We start from the raw sequence: 16,229 nt of genomic DNA on the forward strand, positions 1-16,229 counted from the left end.
CCGCTGTACCCGTTGTGGCCTCCTCTACATCGGGGAAACCAAGCGGAGGCTCGGGGACCGCTTTGCAGAACACCTACGCTCGGTTCGCAATAAACAACTGCACCTCCCAGTCGCGAACCATTTCAACTCCCCCTCCCATTCCTCAGACGACATGTCCATCCTGGGCCTCCTGCAGTGCCACAACGATGCCACCCGAAGGTCGCAGGAACAGCAACTCATATTCCGCTTGGGAACCCTGCAGCCCAATAGTATCAATGTGGATTTCACAAGTTTCAAAATCTCCCCTCCCCCTACCGCATCCCAAAACCAGTCCAGCTCGTCCCCGCCTCCCTAACCTGTTCTTCCTCCCACCTATCCCCTCCTCCCACCTCAAGCCGCACCCCCATCTCCTACCTACTAACCTCATCCCGCCCCCTTGACCTGTCCGTCCTCCCTGGACTGACCTATTCCCTCCCTAACTCCCCACCTACACTCACCTTTACTGGCTCCATCCCCGCCTCTTCGACCTGTTTGTTTCCTCTCCACCATCCATCTTCTATCCGCCTCCCACTCTCTCCCTATTTATTTCAGAGCCCCCTTCCCCTCCCCCTTTTCTGATGAAGGGTTTAGGCCCGAAACGTCAGCCTTTCTGCTCCTATGATGCTGCTTGGCCTGCTGTGTTCATCCAGCCGTGCACCTTGTTGTCTCTAACATCCTTTTTTTACCAAAGGGCAGTGATCTCTGCCCTAGAATTAGACAATGACTGAAATGTTGTAGAATGCAAAATAACTTTTTATAAAGCAATTCTACCTACAAATCATTTTCTTGCAGACCAGTTGCTGCGGATGAATCATTAAGGGCATGAAAGAGAGTTTGCACAGGCCAAAGGCAAATTACAGTGAAACGCCCAATTGAAATATTTACTAAGCATTTGGAATTAGATGTCAGCAGTCTAGACATGTTTAACCCCATAGGGTATACTGCAGATGACTTTTTAATTCTCCATTTTCTTTGTTCAAAGAAAACAGAATCTGTTAAATATTTTGCATGCCTCCACCTGTCCCCTTCAACGTTCCCCTTCCTTGTGAAGGTAGAGACTTCTTTGAAAGCTTAGCTTCAAACAAGTCCTATTTGGTACTGTCAAGCAGCCATTCCTTTTGTGTTGACAGGAAATGTAATTTCTGTAAAATGGACTATTATTGTCAAGTCCAATCCTGCCCTAACTGACATGTAGCAGATATGCATCGGAGGTGCTAGAATCTAGAAGACCTTCCCCTTCATATCCCAGTTAAACTAATTTCATAGGATGCAATAGAGAATTTAGCACAAACCTGCCACAAACTCAATTCCCTAGAGACTGAGTCATCTCTTTCGCCCTGGGAACTCTCTAAACAGTACCCAAGCTTGGTGTCATCTGTCTGCATGGTGAATTTCTGGCATATATCCAGGCCATCACCAAGACCAGATAAGACAGAACATCTTCTGAATCTACCCTGCCCAAAATCATCTACCGACAAAACCCTCTTGCGTGCTTTTTGACCTCCCGATCTCCTTATTCCAACAGACTCATGCCAGTATCCAACAATCTGTCTATAATACTTAGTCATCCAAAGAATTCTGCTATCCAAGTTCTTACTTGCATTTAGTCCTGATCATCCATTACCCCTGTACTTACATACCTACTCTTGCTCTTAGAATCATAGAATCCCTACAGTGTGGAAGCAGGCCATTCTGTCCATCAACTCTACATTGCCCCTTTGAAGAGCATCCCACCCAGACCCCTACCCTATCCCTGTAACCCTGTACTTTTCCAAGGCTAATCCACCTAGCCCACACATCCCCAGACACTTTGGGCAATTTAGCATGGCCAATCCACCTAACTTGCATATCTTTGGACTGTGGGAGGAAACCGGAGCACCCGGAGGAAACCCACGCATACACGGGGAGAATGTGCAAACTCAACACAGACAGTCGCCCAAGGCTGGAATTGAACCCGGGTCCCTGGCACTGTGAGGCAGCAGTGCTAGCCACTGAGCCACCGTGCCGCCCAAACAGTTAGTCAAACAGCTCCTGGATTATAAAATTCTCCTTATTTTCAAATTTTTCCATAGCCTCATTCTTTCCATCTTTAATCTTCCCAAGCTTTTAACTTGCCCAGGCATCTGTACTTCTCCAATTCTTGCCTCTTAAACATCCCCAATTATAATTGTTCCACAGTTGGTGGCTGTGTCATAAACGCTGAAACTTTCTCCCCTAAAACTCTCCACTTCTCTTTTCTGCTCTAAAATCATCCTTAAAACCTACATCTTCAACTAAGCTTTAGGGTTGTTTGAGGGTAGATAACATGTGAGTCAAGTTAAATTGTGCTATACACTCCTTTGAGGCACCTAGAAATGGTTTATCACATTAAAATACTAAAAGACATTATATATAAAACACAGGTTTTTGACGTTGAATAATCCTGGGACTTAAAGATGTAAAGGAATCAATATCCAAAGACCTGACTTACCAGAAAATAAATAAATTTCCCACAGTACACAGGAATGAGGATTTTTTTTTTAAAAATGGAGAGATTCCTGTTCCTGAAATCTTTCCATAGTTTCCTCCTGGAAAAGGCACAATACCCTGAAACATACCAGGTGTCAGCTCAGTTCCAATAAACATGTGCTATAAGGAGGAAAAAAAACTTGCACTTCTAATGTCTTCCCTGAGCATAAGTCATCCAAACGAACTTTACGGCCAATGAAGTTTTGTTGTGAAATGCAGTCACCTGTTCTAATATAAGAAAACTGGCAACTAATGTGCACACAGCAAGCTGCCACAAACAGTGCTGTGACAATGACCAGATAATCTGTTTCTGTATAAAGTATTATTAACAATATGAGGGTTTTCCTTAAAATTGCCCCATGGATTTGTTACATCCACATAAGAGATTAGAATAGCCCTTGGTTTAACAGCTCCTCTAAAGATGGCATCTCCAACAGGACACCACTTTCTCCAAAACTACACAACTGTCTGCCTTGATTTTGTGCTGGAGTCCTAGAGGTGGATTTGAACTCTCAACTCCGGCGGAGACAGCACTACCAATGAAGCCAGTTGACAGTTGGATTTAAAAATAATGGACACCCATAACCAGCAAAAAGTCAGCCGATTCTGCAGAGGAAGACAGAAATCACTTTGTAAAACAAAAGTTGAGCTTTCTTTCAACAATCAACTTTGTTGCTGAAAGTGTTGAAGCAAGTGAAATATTGCAATTAATTGCTTTGGGGCTGAGCTGAAACTGACTCTTCTTTCAAAATCTCCCAGCATGATTCACTGAGAATATTGCCTGTGTTCAAAAGAACTGGAATTAATCACTGTAGCTTATCTCTAGTGCACACAAGAGGCAGAAAAAGCATACGCTTCCAAATATTTTTACAGCAAATGCATACATCTCACACTCCAGCTCAGAGGCTTTAGAAGCAAGGAGGTGAACTCTAATTGAGCAATTAGCTCAGCATTGTGAAATAAACAAGTGCCCCTGCTATTTTCTGAGACTATTTTGAGATTGACCTGAAGTGCTTTTCATCAACATCTCCAGAGGCAGCTGCATCATAAACAATGCAGTTGCTGGCAGAGACCATTACCATTGCTAGTTTTAGATGCAATGAGCAACCACATTGCCCAGGCTAGAAACACAGTTCTATTACCAACCTATAAAAGCTTTCCAAACTGATCCAAGATCCAGTCAACAGCAATGGGTGATTTTGTTCTCCTTAATTTGCATGAGCATTGTTAGCCTAATGAGAAACTATTTAATATCAACAGAGCGATCAAACTTGATACCCTTCTTAACGATAGAGGGAGCAGTCTGGCCTACACACTTCATATAATAAATTACTTCAATTTCTTGCCCTGCATGGATATAAAGTTTCTGATGAGAAATTCACAATAAAAAGGATACAGCCAATTCAGTACCAACATCAGTGGCCCAAATACTGTAGAATGGGTTGGTCAGTTGCACACCCCTGTGAGAGGATTAAAAAAAACTTGAGGACAAGTTTGTGAGGAAAGAAAATTCTGTACTTGAAACATAACATTTAACTGTAAAGAGAAAGCTATTGTAGACATGCTTGGCATATTTTGGTTTTAATATGCAGCTTGGGGAAAGATTATGCAATTATTTTAGAATGTTTGCTCCAGAATCTCCAGGAGAGTGAGAGACAGACACACATTCACACGCATGCAGAAACAGAGCAACCAAGGTGGAGTGAGCAAACACATGACACGGAGGCCGAGCGAGCAAGTGCAAGAGGGAGCAGGAGGATACACCATAGCAAAAAAAAAGCTAACAGTCAGCCTAGTTCTGGTGGCAAGATGCAAAAATGGCTGGGTTAGGTATCCAATTACATAGCAACCAGTCTTGGCTGTTGGTTTCTCAATGTTGCCAGTAGAAAGCAGTGCTCACAGCTCAAGGAATCCAATACTCGTGATGGATTCCATGTTAATCAATGCCCTTACGTAATATCATATTTTCAGGCTGTTAACTCACTGCTCAGTTGCACAGACCTTCCTTAACACTCAGGAAGTTTGGTGAACAGCAAACAATGGAGAATTTTTTTAACAAGTGGTACATATAAGCTTTCATATCCCTGGGACTTTACCAGTCGCCACTGGAATACTAACTGTACTGGAAAATGAAATGGGCCACAAAATCTCCAGTAAAATGTGCCAAAGTCGATTGTGCAAAGTCCTGAATCTTTAGTACCTACTTCTTTATCCATCCAAAATTAACAAAGATTACATTTCATGGAGTGATTAAATACACAAAATCAGCACAGGGTACCTCATTCTATCATCTCTGTCCAATCAGTAATGATACATGTGCCAAGCAGAGAGAGCTAGAATGGTCATAAAATCCATGTCAGTGGCTGCAGAAAACTGAACCACTCACTGAATGTGTAACAAATATTTACCTCTCACAAAGGTCAAAAATGAAGAGGCAGAAGGAACCAAAACCAATTGGCACAATTTGCTTCAGGTAAACAGACAGTCGATTCCGCTCATTCTGGTCCTAGGGACAGAACACAATGCAATGATGGTACACATTAACAAGAAATTAATCCGACTACCGAAATGAAAAACTCAAGACTTTCAACAAGAAATAGGAATTTCTCAATGGTCCAAAGTAACATTGTGTCAAGAAACCTAACAGATTCTGGGTTTAATTTCCAAGCTGCACGGAGTTATCCAAACTCTGCTGGGATTCTAATTTATCCTGGGGTTGTGGAATTTAAAATAAAAGTTAGCCAGTGAATTACATTCTCAAAATCCTCTTAGAAGATATCCATGTTTGCATTCAAAGGTTCCAATTGACAAATAACCTGTTAATGCTTTGGGGTCAGCACTGAAATTAACCACTAGGCTAAGTATCAGAAGGCTCTTGATACCTACAGAATGGTAACACCACAGGTCAAGTCTTTGAAATTAAACAGGAGTAAAAAACTCACTACTCCCCAACCTCTAGCCCCATAATCCCCTCTCACTGGCACCACATTTAAAATTAGCCAACACAAAGCTAATTGGTCTGCTTTCTTTTGTGCAGATAGTACAAGATTGGAGTTGCAACAAAACTCTGGACATACAGCCACTGTGAAAATGTACATCCTTTAAAATGTAATGATTCTTGGACTTTGTTTATTCTACTTTCATACACATGTCTGCATGATTCAAAATCCAGATGATGAATTTTGCAGCAGTGAGACAGTCTGATACCCAAGGAGAAACAGATAAATGTTAAAATAGTATATTTATGCTCAAGGCAAAGGATCTAGAACATACATCATGTACTTTAAGTTCATATAGAGCAGCTAAATTTTGAGTGAAGCTCTCCCTTTCATCCAACAATGCACTTAATAACTAACCTCATTAATTTCATTGAAACACCTGTGCTCTTCAATATTGTCAACTTACAGGTCAAAACAAAGGACAGTTTTACAGAACAATTGTGTGAAATATCAGTTTAACGGCATCCTCCTACAGCAATGTAACTATCTTTGCATCTTCCCCGCAGTGACATTCACTTAGCCATTCCTGAGATAAGGAATCAAAAGAAAAAGAAACAGGGAAAGAGAACCATAAGTGGAAAAAGGAGGAAGCTGTTGATTTTGTTATTGATAAAGTGTAATTTTCCTCCCACAACAACATTAGTAATGCACTACAGACAGTTGATTCACTGAAGTTCCAAATTGTATTTAAGAACCTATTTATCAGATAATACTGTGCCCAGTTAGCAAAACCTATAAGCCTGTCATTATAATAAACTGTGGACTTCAGACTTCAACCATTGCTTTTGAATCAATTATTACAAAATATAAATTTTGCTGAATGCTCAGGAGGGAAGTGAGGCTCTAAAAGTGGGGGCGGCGTTGGCCCAATGGTATTATCGCTGGATTGTTAATTCAGAGACTCAGATAACATTCTGGGGACCTGTGTTCGAATCCCACCAAGACAGATGGTGGAATTTGAATTCAATAAATATCTGGAATTAAGAATCTAACGATGACCGTGAATCCTTTGTCGGAAAAACCCATCTTGTTCGCTAATGTCCTTTAGGGAAGGAAATGGCCATCCTTACTTGGTCTGGCCTACATGTGACTCCAGACCCACATCAATGTGGTTGAATCTGAACTGCCCTCTGGGCAATTAGGGATGGATAATAAATGCTGCTTAACCAGCGACACCCCTCATCCAGTGAATGAGGTAAGAAAGGAAAAAAAAATTACATTCTACAAATCCATCACCATGAAACAAATCTAAAATGGAAACAAAAAAGTTAACAGCCAAGCAATCCCCATGAATTCAACCAGTTCTGAGGAATGGTCACTGGACCGGAGATGTTAACTGCTTTTTTCCTTCACAGATGCTGCCAGACCTGCTGAGCTTTTCCAGCAACTTTGGTTTTGTCCAATGAACTCATGTTCAGAAGCACCAGACACTCCTGCAAATGGTTCCTGTGCCTTACATTCAGAACTGACCAATACCTAATCCTATAACAGTTTAACCAATTTGCTCAATCTCACAAGATTGACAATTCCTTTGAGCAACATTTTAACACCACAGACAACAACTGCATTAGTTATAATTAAAATTCATTAACTTTAAACACCTGCTGTGACAAAGATGAAAAGTAAACCACGCCTCCCATCCTGGGTAACAGTTTATGCACACTTGCTTAGGGTTTGTTTTAGCACTGAAGAACACTAAGACTTCCATAGGCTGGGTTGTCATAAAAGGCAAGAAGTTGCCCCTCTCAGCAATTGACTTGAATGTGTAAGTTGGGTTCTCTATCCAACAAAGTCGAAGAGTTACCAGCTAATTTGTTCTCCTCCCTTAGCCAGTACAATCAATTATACCAGTTCCAACAGCATCCCAATTCCATAAGTTTCTCAGGCATAGAGTCATAGAGTTGTACAGCATGGAAACAGACCTTTCGGTCCAACCAGGCCATGCCAAGTGTAATCCCAAACTAAACTAGCCCCACCTGCCTGCTCCTGGTCACTATCCCTCCAAACCTTTCCAACTCATGTACTTATCCAAATGTCTTTTAAATGTTCTAATTGTACCCATATCCACCACTTCCTCAGAAAGCTTATTCCACATGCAAACCACCCTGTGTAAAAAATTTGCCCCTCATGTCTTTTTTAAAATCTCTCTACTCTTATCTTAAGAATGTGCCCCGTAAGCTTGAAATCCCCCAATCCTAGGGAAAGGACAACTACCATTAACTCTATCTATACCTCTCATTATTTTATAAACTTCTATATGGTTGCCTCTTAAATCTCCTACACTCCAGTGAAAAAAGTCCCAGCCTAATTATAATTCAAACCTTCCATACCTGGCAACATCCTGGTAAATCTCTTTTGAACCCTCTCCAGCTTAATAATATCTTTCCTATAACTGGGTGACCAGAATTTGACCCCGTATTCTAGAAGAGGCCTCACCAATGTCCTGTACAACCTTAACATGACTTCCCAACTGCTAAACTCAAAGCATAACCTAGAGATTTCCCAAAACGAATAGGTGACTTATTTTGACATATCTTAAAATATTGATGGGCTAAGAAAGTAGGTAAAAGTTTGGCAAGTGGAATATAATGCCAGAAAATGCAAAGTTTGTTCATTTAGGAAGGGAGAACAAAAGAACAGAGTATTATTTAAATGGAGAAAAGCTGCAATCCAAAGCAAGGTACCTGTGCACATTGGCCCTTATTTCAAAGGGGTTAGGGTATAAAAGTAGGGAAGTCTTACTGCGACTGTACATGGTGCTGGTGAAACCACATCTGGAGTACTGAGAGCAGTTTTGGTCCCCTTTTTTAAGAAAAGATATCATTTCATTGCAGGCAGTTCAGAGAATGCTCACTGGGATGATCCCTGGTATTCAGGGATTGTCTTATGAGGAAAGCCATTTCACTCTATTCAATGAAGTTTAGAAGAATGAGAGGTAATCTCATTGAGACACAGGATTCTTAAGGCGCTTAACAGGCTAAATGCCGAGAGGCCCCTCATGGCAGAATCTCAGACAGCATAGTCTCAGAATAAAGGGATGCCAATTTAAGACTGAGATGAGGAGGAATTTCTTCGGAGGCTCGAGTATCTTTGGAAACACTTGCTACAGAGGGTAGCAGAGTCCTTATGTATATTCAAGGCTGAGAAAGATTGATTCTTGATCAGTAGGGGCATCAAGGGTTACTGGGAAGACAGGAAAATGAATGTAAGGAATATCAGTTAAGTCATGATCCTATTGAACAATGGAGCAGGTGCAAATGGTTGAAAGGCTATTCCTGTACCAATTTTTTACGGTCCTATGGGTATAATGTATCCAGGACAACCTTTGCTTATCGGCTCTGTTCAAAATGGTATATGGCAAACTATATCCTGCAAATTTCTTGCCTCCAAGTTTTGAAGTCGAATGTAAAAACTCCTCCCCTTGGATAAACATGTCTCTAAAATAGTCAGTCTCTGTTTGAATTGGAGATAAAAATAAATAACTAGGCAACTTTTGAAGCTGAGCAAGTGTACTTCACAGAAAACTAACCATAAGGTGCTCTCCACAGAAGATAATCCAAAATGACAGCAACATCGCATAGAAGATTCCCTGTCGAATGTCACCAAACAGCAGCATCCACGTCCAGTCAAATCCAATGGAAAACCATTCCACTGGGATATTTATAAAGGTCATTGAAATTCCAAGTGCAAAGATTACTCTGTAAATAAAATATGAACAACTTTTAAAAATTCTACTTCAGCAAAAGCATTTCATAAAATTGTTTAGAAAGCTAAAAATGGATGAATGCCTGCTTGCATTCCCAATACAGAAGTGCTTCAATCCCCACCCATTTTCAAAACTTCACTATTAAAAACAAAATCAATGATGTTTGTGTATATAACTATCCATTTTAGTAGCTTTTGAAAAAAATCCTTCCACCGCTTATCACAACTTTCCAGCAAAAACAGTTCATCTGCAGATTTGAATCTTGGTGAAAAAGAAAATTACCTTACTTTGTGTCACACTGTGCCCAGATAGTACATTAAACACTTTACTCCAATTGACTATTTTTCCACATATTAGCATACTAAAAATGGCATTACTTCAAACGTTTCCAGAGGCACACCTACCAATTGAGCTCCTGAAGCAAATATTTTCAACAACTTAATTTTTTAGTTTCCATTTTTGGAACACTTTTTAGTTATCTGAATATTTAATCCCACCTCTGACACTAACCAATTGCAAATGAGAGCCCAAACAGATGCGAAGCACATTTGCTAAGGGCCACAGAAGAAGTGCAAAGTGAGTCACATTTTACAACAGTTGGAGGACAACTACAGTAAAACAGCTGCTATGAACAGTCAGCATGAAAAGCAGCAAATAAAACTACTAAAAATAAACATATTAGCCAGCCCGCAGAGCTCCTTCAGTACTGGACTTACTTCTCTAAAAGAACAGGGGGCCTAGTCATCATTGTAATACGTCTCCAATACCAGATCATAATGATAAGAATACTTGGAGTAAGAAAGGTTTTCATTGCAAACCAGACCCTTGTGAATCCCCCATTCTGATGGATTCCCTGCATAAAGAAACAAATTGTTAAAGATTAGTTTAAATAAAGCAAAACGACAGGTTGATAACAAACAAAATTTTAATTAAGCTTCTCAGAACTTCTCCAGACTACATATGGCATTAAATTTAGCATAACACCAACCAGTCAGGCTCAAAATACCCTCCGTTCAATTACTGGATAATGGTACATTATATGTAACAAGATAGAAGCAGGCCATTCAGCCCAAGTGGTAGATTGCAATGTTCATATTCCACACTAGCTTCCCATCAACTTCTTCACTCCATATGCAGAACAATTCCTTTATCTTTGTATTATTTATCTTTCTATGCATTCAGTTAATTTACTTAAACAATTCTTTATGCTAGCAGGTTTCACATTCGATCCCCTCTCTCAGCAATGAAGTTTGTTCTGATTTCATTGGAGTTTAGTGACTATCTCAGTTACGTCCTACCCCCTAGCCCCAACAAGTGGAAGCACATTTATCTATCAAACCCTTTAAGATTTTGGAAGGCATCTATTAAGTCCCCTTTCCTCTTTCTAGAAAGAAAAGTCCCAGCTTGTTCAATTGGTGATTCCTACCAGAGGCCACAAGTTCTGACAGAGGAATGATTTTAGCCACATTTCTGTATTGGCTAAGTGACCAAGGCTGGCAATTAAATAGTCATGAATATTTGTTCTTTCAGAAAAAGAAAAAAGGTGGTTGTGTTAATAAATAAACAACACCCTGGGAGGAAATTTCCTTGGCTTGCAAGATCAAATTATAAAATTAGGTTGGCTGGAGATAGGCAACTGCAAGGGAAATAAGTCACTGGTGAAAGCAGTTTACATAACGGGCTTGTATTGCAACAGTGGTGCATGGTTTTAAATCTTCAAACAGATAGGGTGGATCAAATTGTTAAACGTATCTTGAAGGCTAAGGTGTATATCAGACAGTTTTAGAATAATACATTACAGAACCAACTGGGAAACAGGCAATTTTAGACCTGGTAATCTGTGAAAGAGATGGGAGTAGTTTATAGAAACTTAGGCTAAAATAGCCTGCTTCGCCATTCAATAAGATATTGGTTGATCTGGTTGTGGTCTCAATTCAACTTTCCTGAATGTACACCATAACTCTGTTACCGAAAACCAACAATTAAAGATCAGTCTCACTACCTTCTGAGGAAGAGAATTCCACGCTAACAACCCTAAGAATAAAATCTCCTCATTGCCTTAAAAGGTAAGCCTCTTATTTTTAAGACTACATCCTCTAATTTTAGTCCTGGCTGACAAATGTAAACATCCTCCCGACATCCACCCTGTCCTCCCAAGATCTGATTCAATAAGATCACCTCTCATTCTTCTAAATGCCATGATCTCACTGTGAAAGGATCCTATGGGCAAAGTAATCATTACATCAGTTTGAATGCAAAAAACTGGATCTGAAACCAGTATCTTAAAGGCAATTACAAAGGTATGGATACAGAGTTAGCTACAGTGGACCAGGAAATTAGGTTCAAAACAAGGCAAGAGTATTGATATGCAGACATTTAAAAGGAATTGTTTTAAAACAAAAACAATATATTCAAGGGAGGAAAGAATGACTCACCAATGCTGCTTATCTAAGGCAGTTAAAGACAGTATCCAATTGAAAGAAAAGTCATATAATGCTCTAAAGATCAGCAGTAAGCCAGAAGATTGGAAAAATTTTGGAAACCAGCAAAGGATGATTAAAAGAATTTGAGAGGGAGAAATTTGAATTAGGCTAAAAATGGAAATAGAAAAAAAAACCAAGTGCTTCTACTAGTGAATTAAAAAGAAAGAGACTGGCTAAAAGTAGACATTTATCCCTTAGTTAAGTCTGGGGAATTAAAAAGAAAAAACAAGGCATTGAGCAAATATTTTGTGCATATTTGATGAAGACACAAGAAGTATGCCAAGAATAATGAGGGGAAAAAAAATCAAGGGACACAAAAGGGAAAGCAGAACTTAAAACAATCACAAAGAGGAATAATACTACAGAAAACTGATGGAGCAAATAGCTGACAAGCCTCCTGGGTCAGATGGTGTGTATACTACAGTATTAAAAAGGAAGTGCTGGCAGAGAAAATGACTGCATTCATTGCAATCTTTCAAAATTTTCCTGTACTTTGGAAAGATCCCTGTGGATCAGAAAATGACAACGTAGCATTTTTTTCTTGGTACAGTCATAGAGATGTACAGCATGGAAACAGATCTTTTGATCCAACTCGTCCATGCCAACTAGATATCCTAAATTAATCTAGGCTTATTTTTCAGCGTTTGGCCCATATCCCTCTAAACCCTTCCTATTCATGTACCCATCCAAATGCCTTTTAAATGTTGTAATTGTACCAGCCTCCACCACTTCCTCTGGCAGCTTGTTCCATACTTGCACCACCCTCTGTGTGAAAAAGCTGTCCTTCAGGTCCCTTTTAACTCTTTCCCTTCTCATTTTAAACCTATGCCCTCTAGTTTTGAACTCCCCTCCCATGGGGAAAAGACCTTGGCCAATCACCCAACCATGCTCCTCATGATTTTATAAACTTCTATAAGATCACCCCTCAGTCTCTGATGCTCTAGAGAAATTAGCCCCAGCCTATTCAGTCTCTCCCCGTAGCTCAAACCCTCCAACCCTGGCAATATCCTTATAAGTCTTTTCTGAACTCTTCTGCACAAGAAACGAGGAAGACCAACAGCCATTACACACCAGTTTTTTTTTTTAAAATTCATTCACGGGATGAGAACATCACTGGCTAGGTCAGCATTTATTGCCCACCCCTAATTGCCCAGAGTCAACCACATTGCTGTGGGTCTGGAGTCACATTTAGGCCAGACCAGGTAAGGATGACAGTTTCCTTCCCTAAATGACATTAGTGAACCAGGTGGGTTTTTTTCCAACAAAGGATTCACGGTCATCGTTAGATTCTTAATTCCAGATTTTTTTAATTGAATTCAAATTCCACTATTTGCTGTGATGGGATTTGAACCTGGGTCCCCATAACTTTATCTGGGTCTCGGGATTAACAGTCCAGTGAAAATACCACTTGGCCATTGCCTCCCCTAACATCTAACACTTGGAAAGTGCTAGAATTCATTATTAATGGAACTATTAGTAGACATGACATTATTGAATAGCAGGCAGGTTTAAGCAGCTGAAATAGCCTAATCATGCTCTTACTTAAATGTTCTTTGGTACTGGCAGCCTTCATGCAATGCACCTATGAAGTTATTCTAGAAATGTGCATTGCAGGCCTTCTGAACACAAACCTCACTTACATACAAGTCATAAATTCATTATATTGACTATGATAAGGATGATTGAATACCACGACAGAATAGTAATGATATCAATGACATTACCACCAGCCTGAGATCCTTGAGCTTTCCAATTTTCATGTTGATATTCTTCTTCTCATTGACAGGAAGTCGAATGTTAATCAGGTAATATTTATGTGCCACACTCCCCAGCTCCATGAAGGGAAGCAGATCACAATCATAGAGTTGACCCTGACTATCATGATGCTGTTCAGGACAAGAAATAATAGAATTGTACAAAATTAGAATTTATTATACTTCACATCAAAGTAACTGGACAGTTTAACACAAGATTAGACTTTTTCCTGCCTGTCCCCATAATACCAACTGGGGCTGCAATGTAGTTTCACGGACATTAAAAAGAACACTCTTCATTTGTGAAACTGACACAAAACTTCAGCAGCACAATGCTGACCCAACCCCAATCCATATGACTCAGCAGCAAGAATCCTGATTTTATTTTTAATTGATATCTCGAGACGTTTCTCTTAAACTGATCTCAGATTTATACAAAGTTGGTTGGCTCTTGGGCAATATCAACCAAGTGCAAAAGTTGACCTCAATGAACATGATCTTGAAATGGAGTGGCTTGGGGTTTACGATAAATACTTTAAAGCACCCACCTTCTAATGTTTATGATGATATTTTTGTATTAGCCTGAACTGTGATATTTGCCATGGGAAAATAACGTTTTCATGAGTCGTGAGGATCAAACGTGAAGAGCGCGTGCATTCGACCCAGTGAGGATATACGTATAGTGCCTGTGAAGTTGCACCCAGCAAATCTAAGAACTCAAAAGGCACACCAGTGGACCAATGAACTGTAGGAGATTTCACAGTCCTGGCCTCAACACAACATCCAGACCAGTAAATATTGCAGGGTGGTAACTGGATAAAAGCATGAATAGAAACTTTGGCTGACTTTTCCCTATATTTAGCTCCCTCCATACTTTTAGTTGTACTGCCTGACTGCCATTCTGACCAAGAACAACTAACTCAGGACAGATCAAGAATTAAAACCTCGAATCCCTTCACCTCATATTCATCAACTTCAGTGGGGCATTGTATAACTGGTTCATAAATGGAATCCAATGCATAATTTGGTTTGCACATTCATAAGCAATAATAACACTAATTAAATAATGCAGAGCTTTAAACAATGGATCTTCTATGCATATTGTATTAATGACATACTAGAGAAATAAGCTAGTACATACTTTTGGAGATGAGAAGTTACAATTCAGCTTCCGGCTTTCAAATGAATGGGCCATTTCTGTCCATTCACTAAAGCGGTCATCACGATAGCCAAGTGTAACATCCAGTGTCACCACAGCTCCCTCGCCTGAAGACCGAAAATAAAAAGCAATTTTAGTACTTGCTAGTTATTTTTGGAAATAACTCCTTCTCTACATACAGGGAAGCAACTACGACATAGCAAGAACAACAAAAATGCAGGGGTAAATATCTTTTCTTGAAAGCACTTGCCAATTTAATAGCAGTCTTTATAAGTCCACCAGTGATTGCCTGTGCAGAACATCTAATTAGGATTTTTGTCTTAAGTCACCAGTGTTCTTTGAAGTTTGCTTGCACATCTCAGAATGGTCCAAAAGATGGAGCATCTAGATATGTTTAGGACTTAACCAAAAGGGAGAGAAGGGTCTTCAGCTTTCTGTGTAGTGGTGCAAGCATCTTGCATTTGATGCTATAATTGATGTGAAAATACACAGTTGTAAACAAAAAATTATCAATCCCAACAAATACCTCCTTTTCTCCAATAGCACCATTGTCAACAACAGCCTATAGGGTAGAATAAATGTACATTGCATAGATCAAGTTTTTATTCTGGAGTTTAGAAGGAATTACATCAATGAAGTAATTTCCCTGAAATACAAGATTCTTAGAGGACTGGACAATTACAGATGCCGAGACACAGCTTCCTCTGACTGTATAGTTTAGAACTTTGAGGCGGAGTCTATGGATTAGGGGTTGGTCATTTATAGTGGAAAGGGACAGACATTCTTTCACACAGAAGGTTATGAACTTTTCTCACTTTCCTAAAAGGCGGCAAACACTCAAATCTACTCAAAGGCTGACTGTTAAAATTTCTGGGGATTGGTTTGGAAAGTGGCGTTGTGAAAGAAGATCGGTCATACTCTTATTGAATAGTTGAGAGGCCAATGTACAACAAATTAACAAATGTCAAGAGGTTGCAAAACTCACTAATCTGATAGCCTTGCCAGATTGCCTTCACCTCGAAGACATTGCTCCTAAAAGGGCAGAGACTACTAGTCTTTTTAGTTCAGCTACAGACGCCAACGATAACATTTCTTTGAGACAGTAAGAACTGCCAATGCTGGAGTCAGAGATAACAGTGTGTAGCTGGAGGAACACAGCAGGCCAGGCAGCATCGGGACCTTCTAGCCAGAAAATGTAAGGGAGTTAAAAATTTTCAGGGTGAGATGTAGATCCTGTTGTTAAGTCGTCAGTTGGATTTATCAAAATTCAAAACAGTAACAAAATTTGTCTCGGACAGTCTAATAGTATACTTTAATCTGCTATTACAACGTGACCTATTAAGTCAAATGCTTTGAAGGCTGAGCCTAGTAATTGAAACAGAAAATAATTTATGACTGAGATTATTTTAAATAGCATTTGTAACAATTATTCCAAATATCAAGGTTATATTACTGAATCAGGGATAGTAGGAACTGCAGATGCTGGAGAATCCGAGACAACAAGGTGCAGGGCTGGATGAACACAGCAGACCAAGCAGCATCATAGGACCAGAGAGGCTGACGTTTCGGGCCTAGACCTTTTTCTGATGAAGGGTCTAGGCC

At 39.8% G+C, this 16,229-nt stretch overlaps 1 protein-coding gene across 1 annotated transcript in view; it reads right to left on the reverse strand.

The window, feature by feature from the left end:
* The window catches only part of LOC109936088 (Wnt ligand secretion mediator), a 137,562-nt gene that overhangs the window by 120,477 nt on the left and 856 nt on the right, over window positions 1-16,229 (reverse strand). The window contains exons 2-7 of the mRNA XM_048602081.1: window positions 14,610-14,734; window positions 13,439-13,600; window positions 9,948-10,084; window positions 9,055-9,223; window positions 4,935-5,032; window positions 3,923-3,986 (exon numbers count right to left, since the gene is read on the reverse strand). Coding sequence (XP_048458038.1) covers window positions 3,923-3,986; window positions 4,935-5,032; window positions 9,055-9,223; window positions 9,948-10,084; window positions 13,439-13,600; window positions 14,610-14,734 — 755 coding nt within the window. The remainder of the gene's footprint in view (window positions 1-3,922; window positions 3,987-4,934; window positions 5,033-9,054; window positions 9,224-9,947; window positions 10,085-13,438; window positions 13,601-14,609; window positions 14,735-16,229) is intronic.

Source organism: Rhincodon typus, chromosome 10, assembly GCF_021869965.1.
Source record: "Rhincodon typus isolate 14 chromosome 10, sRhiTyp1.1, whole genome shotgun sequence".
Lineage (NCBI taxonomy): Eukaryota > Metazoa > Chordata > Chondrichthyes > Orectolobiformes > Rhincodontidae > Rhincodon > Rhincodon typus.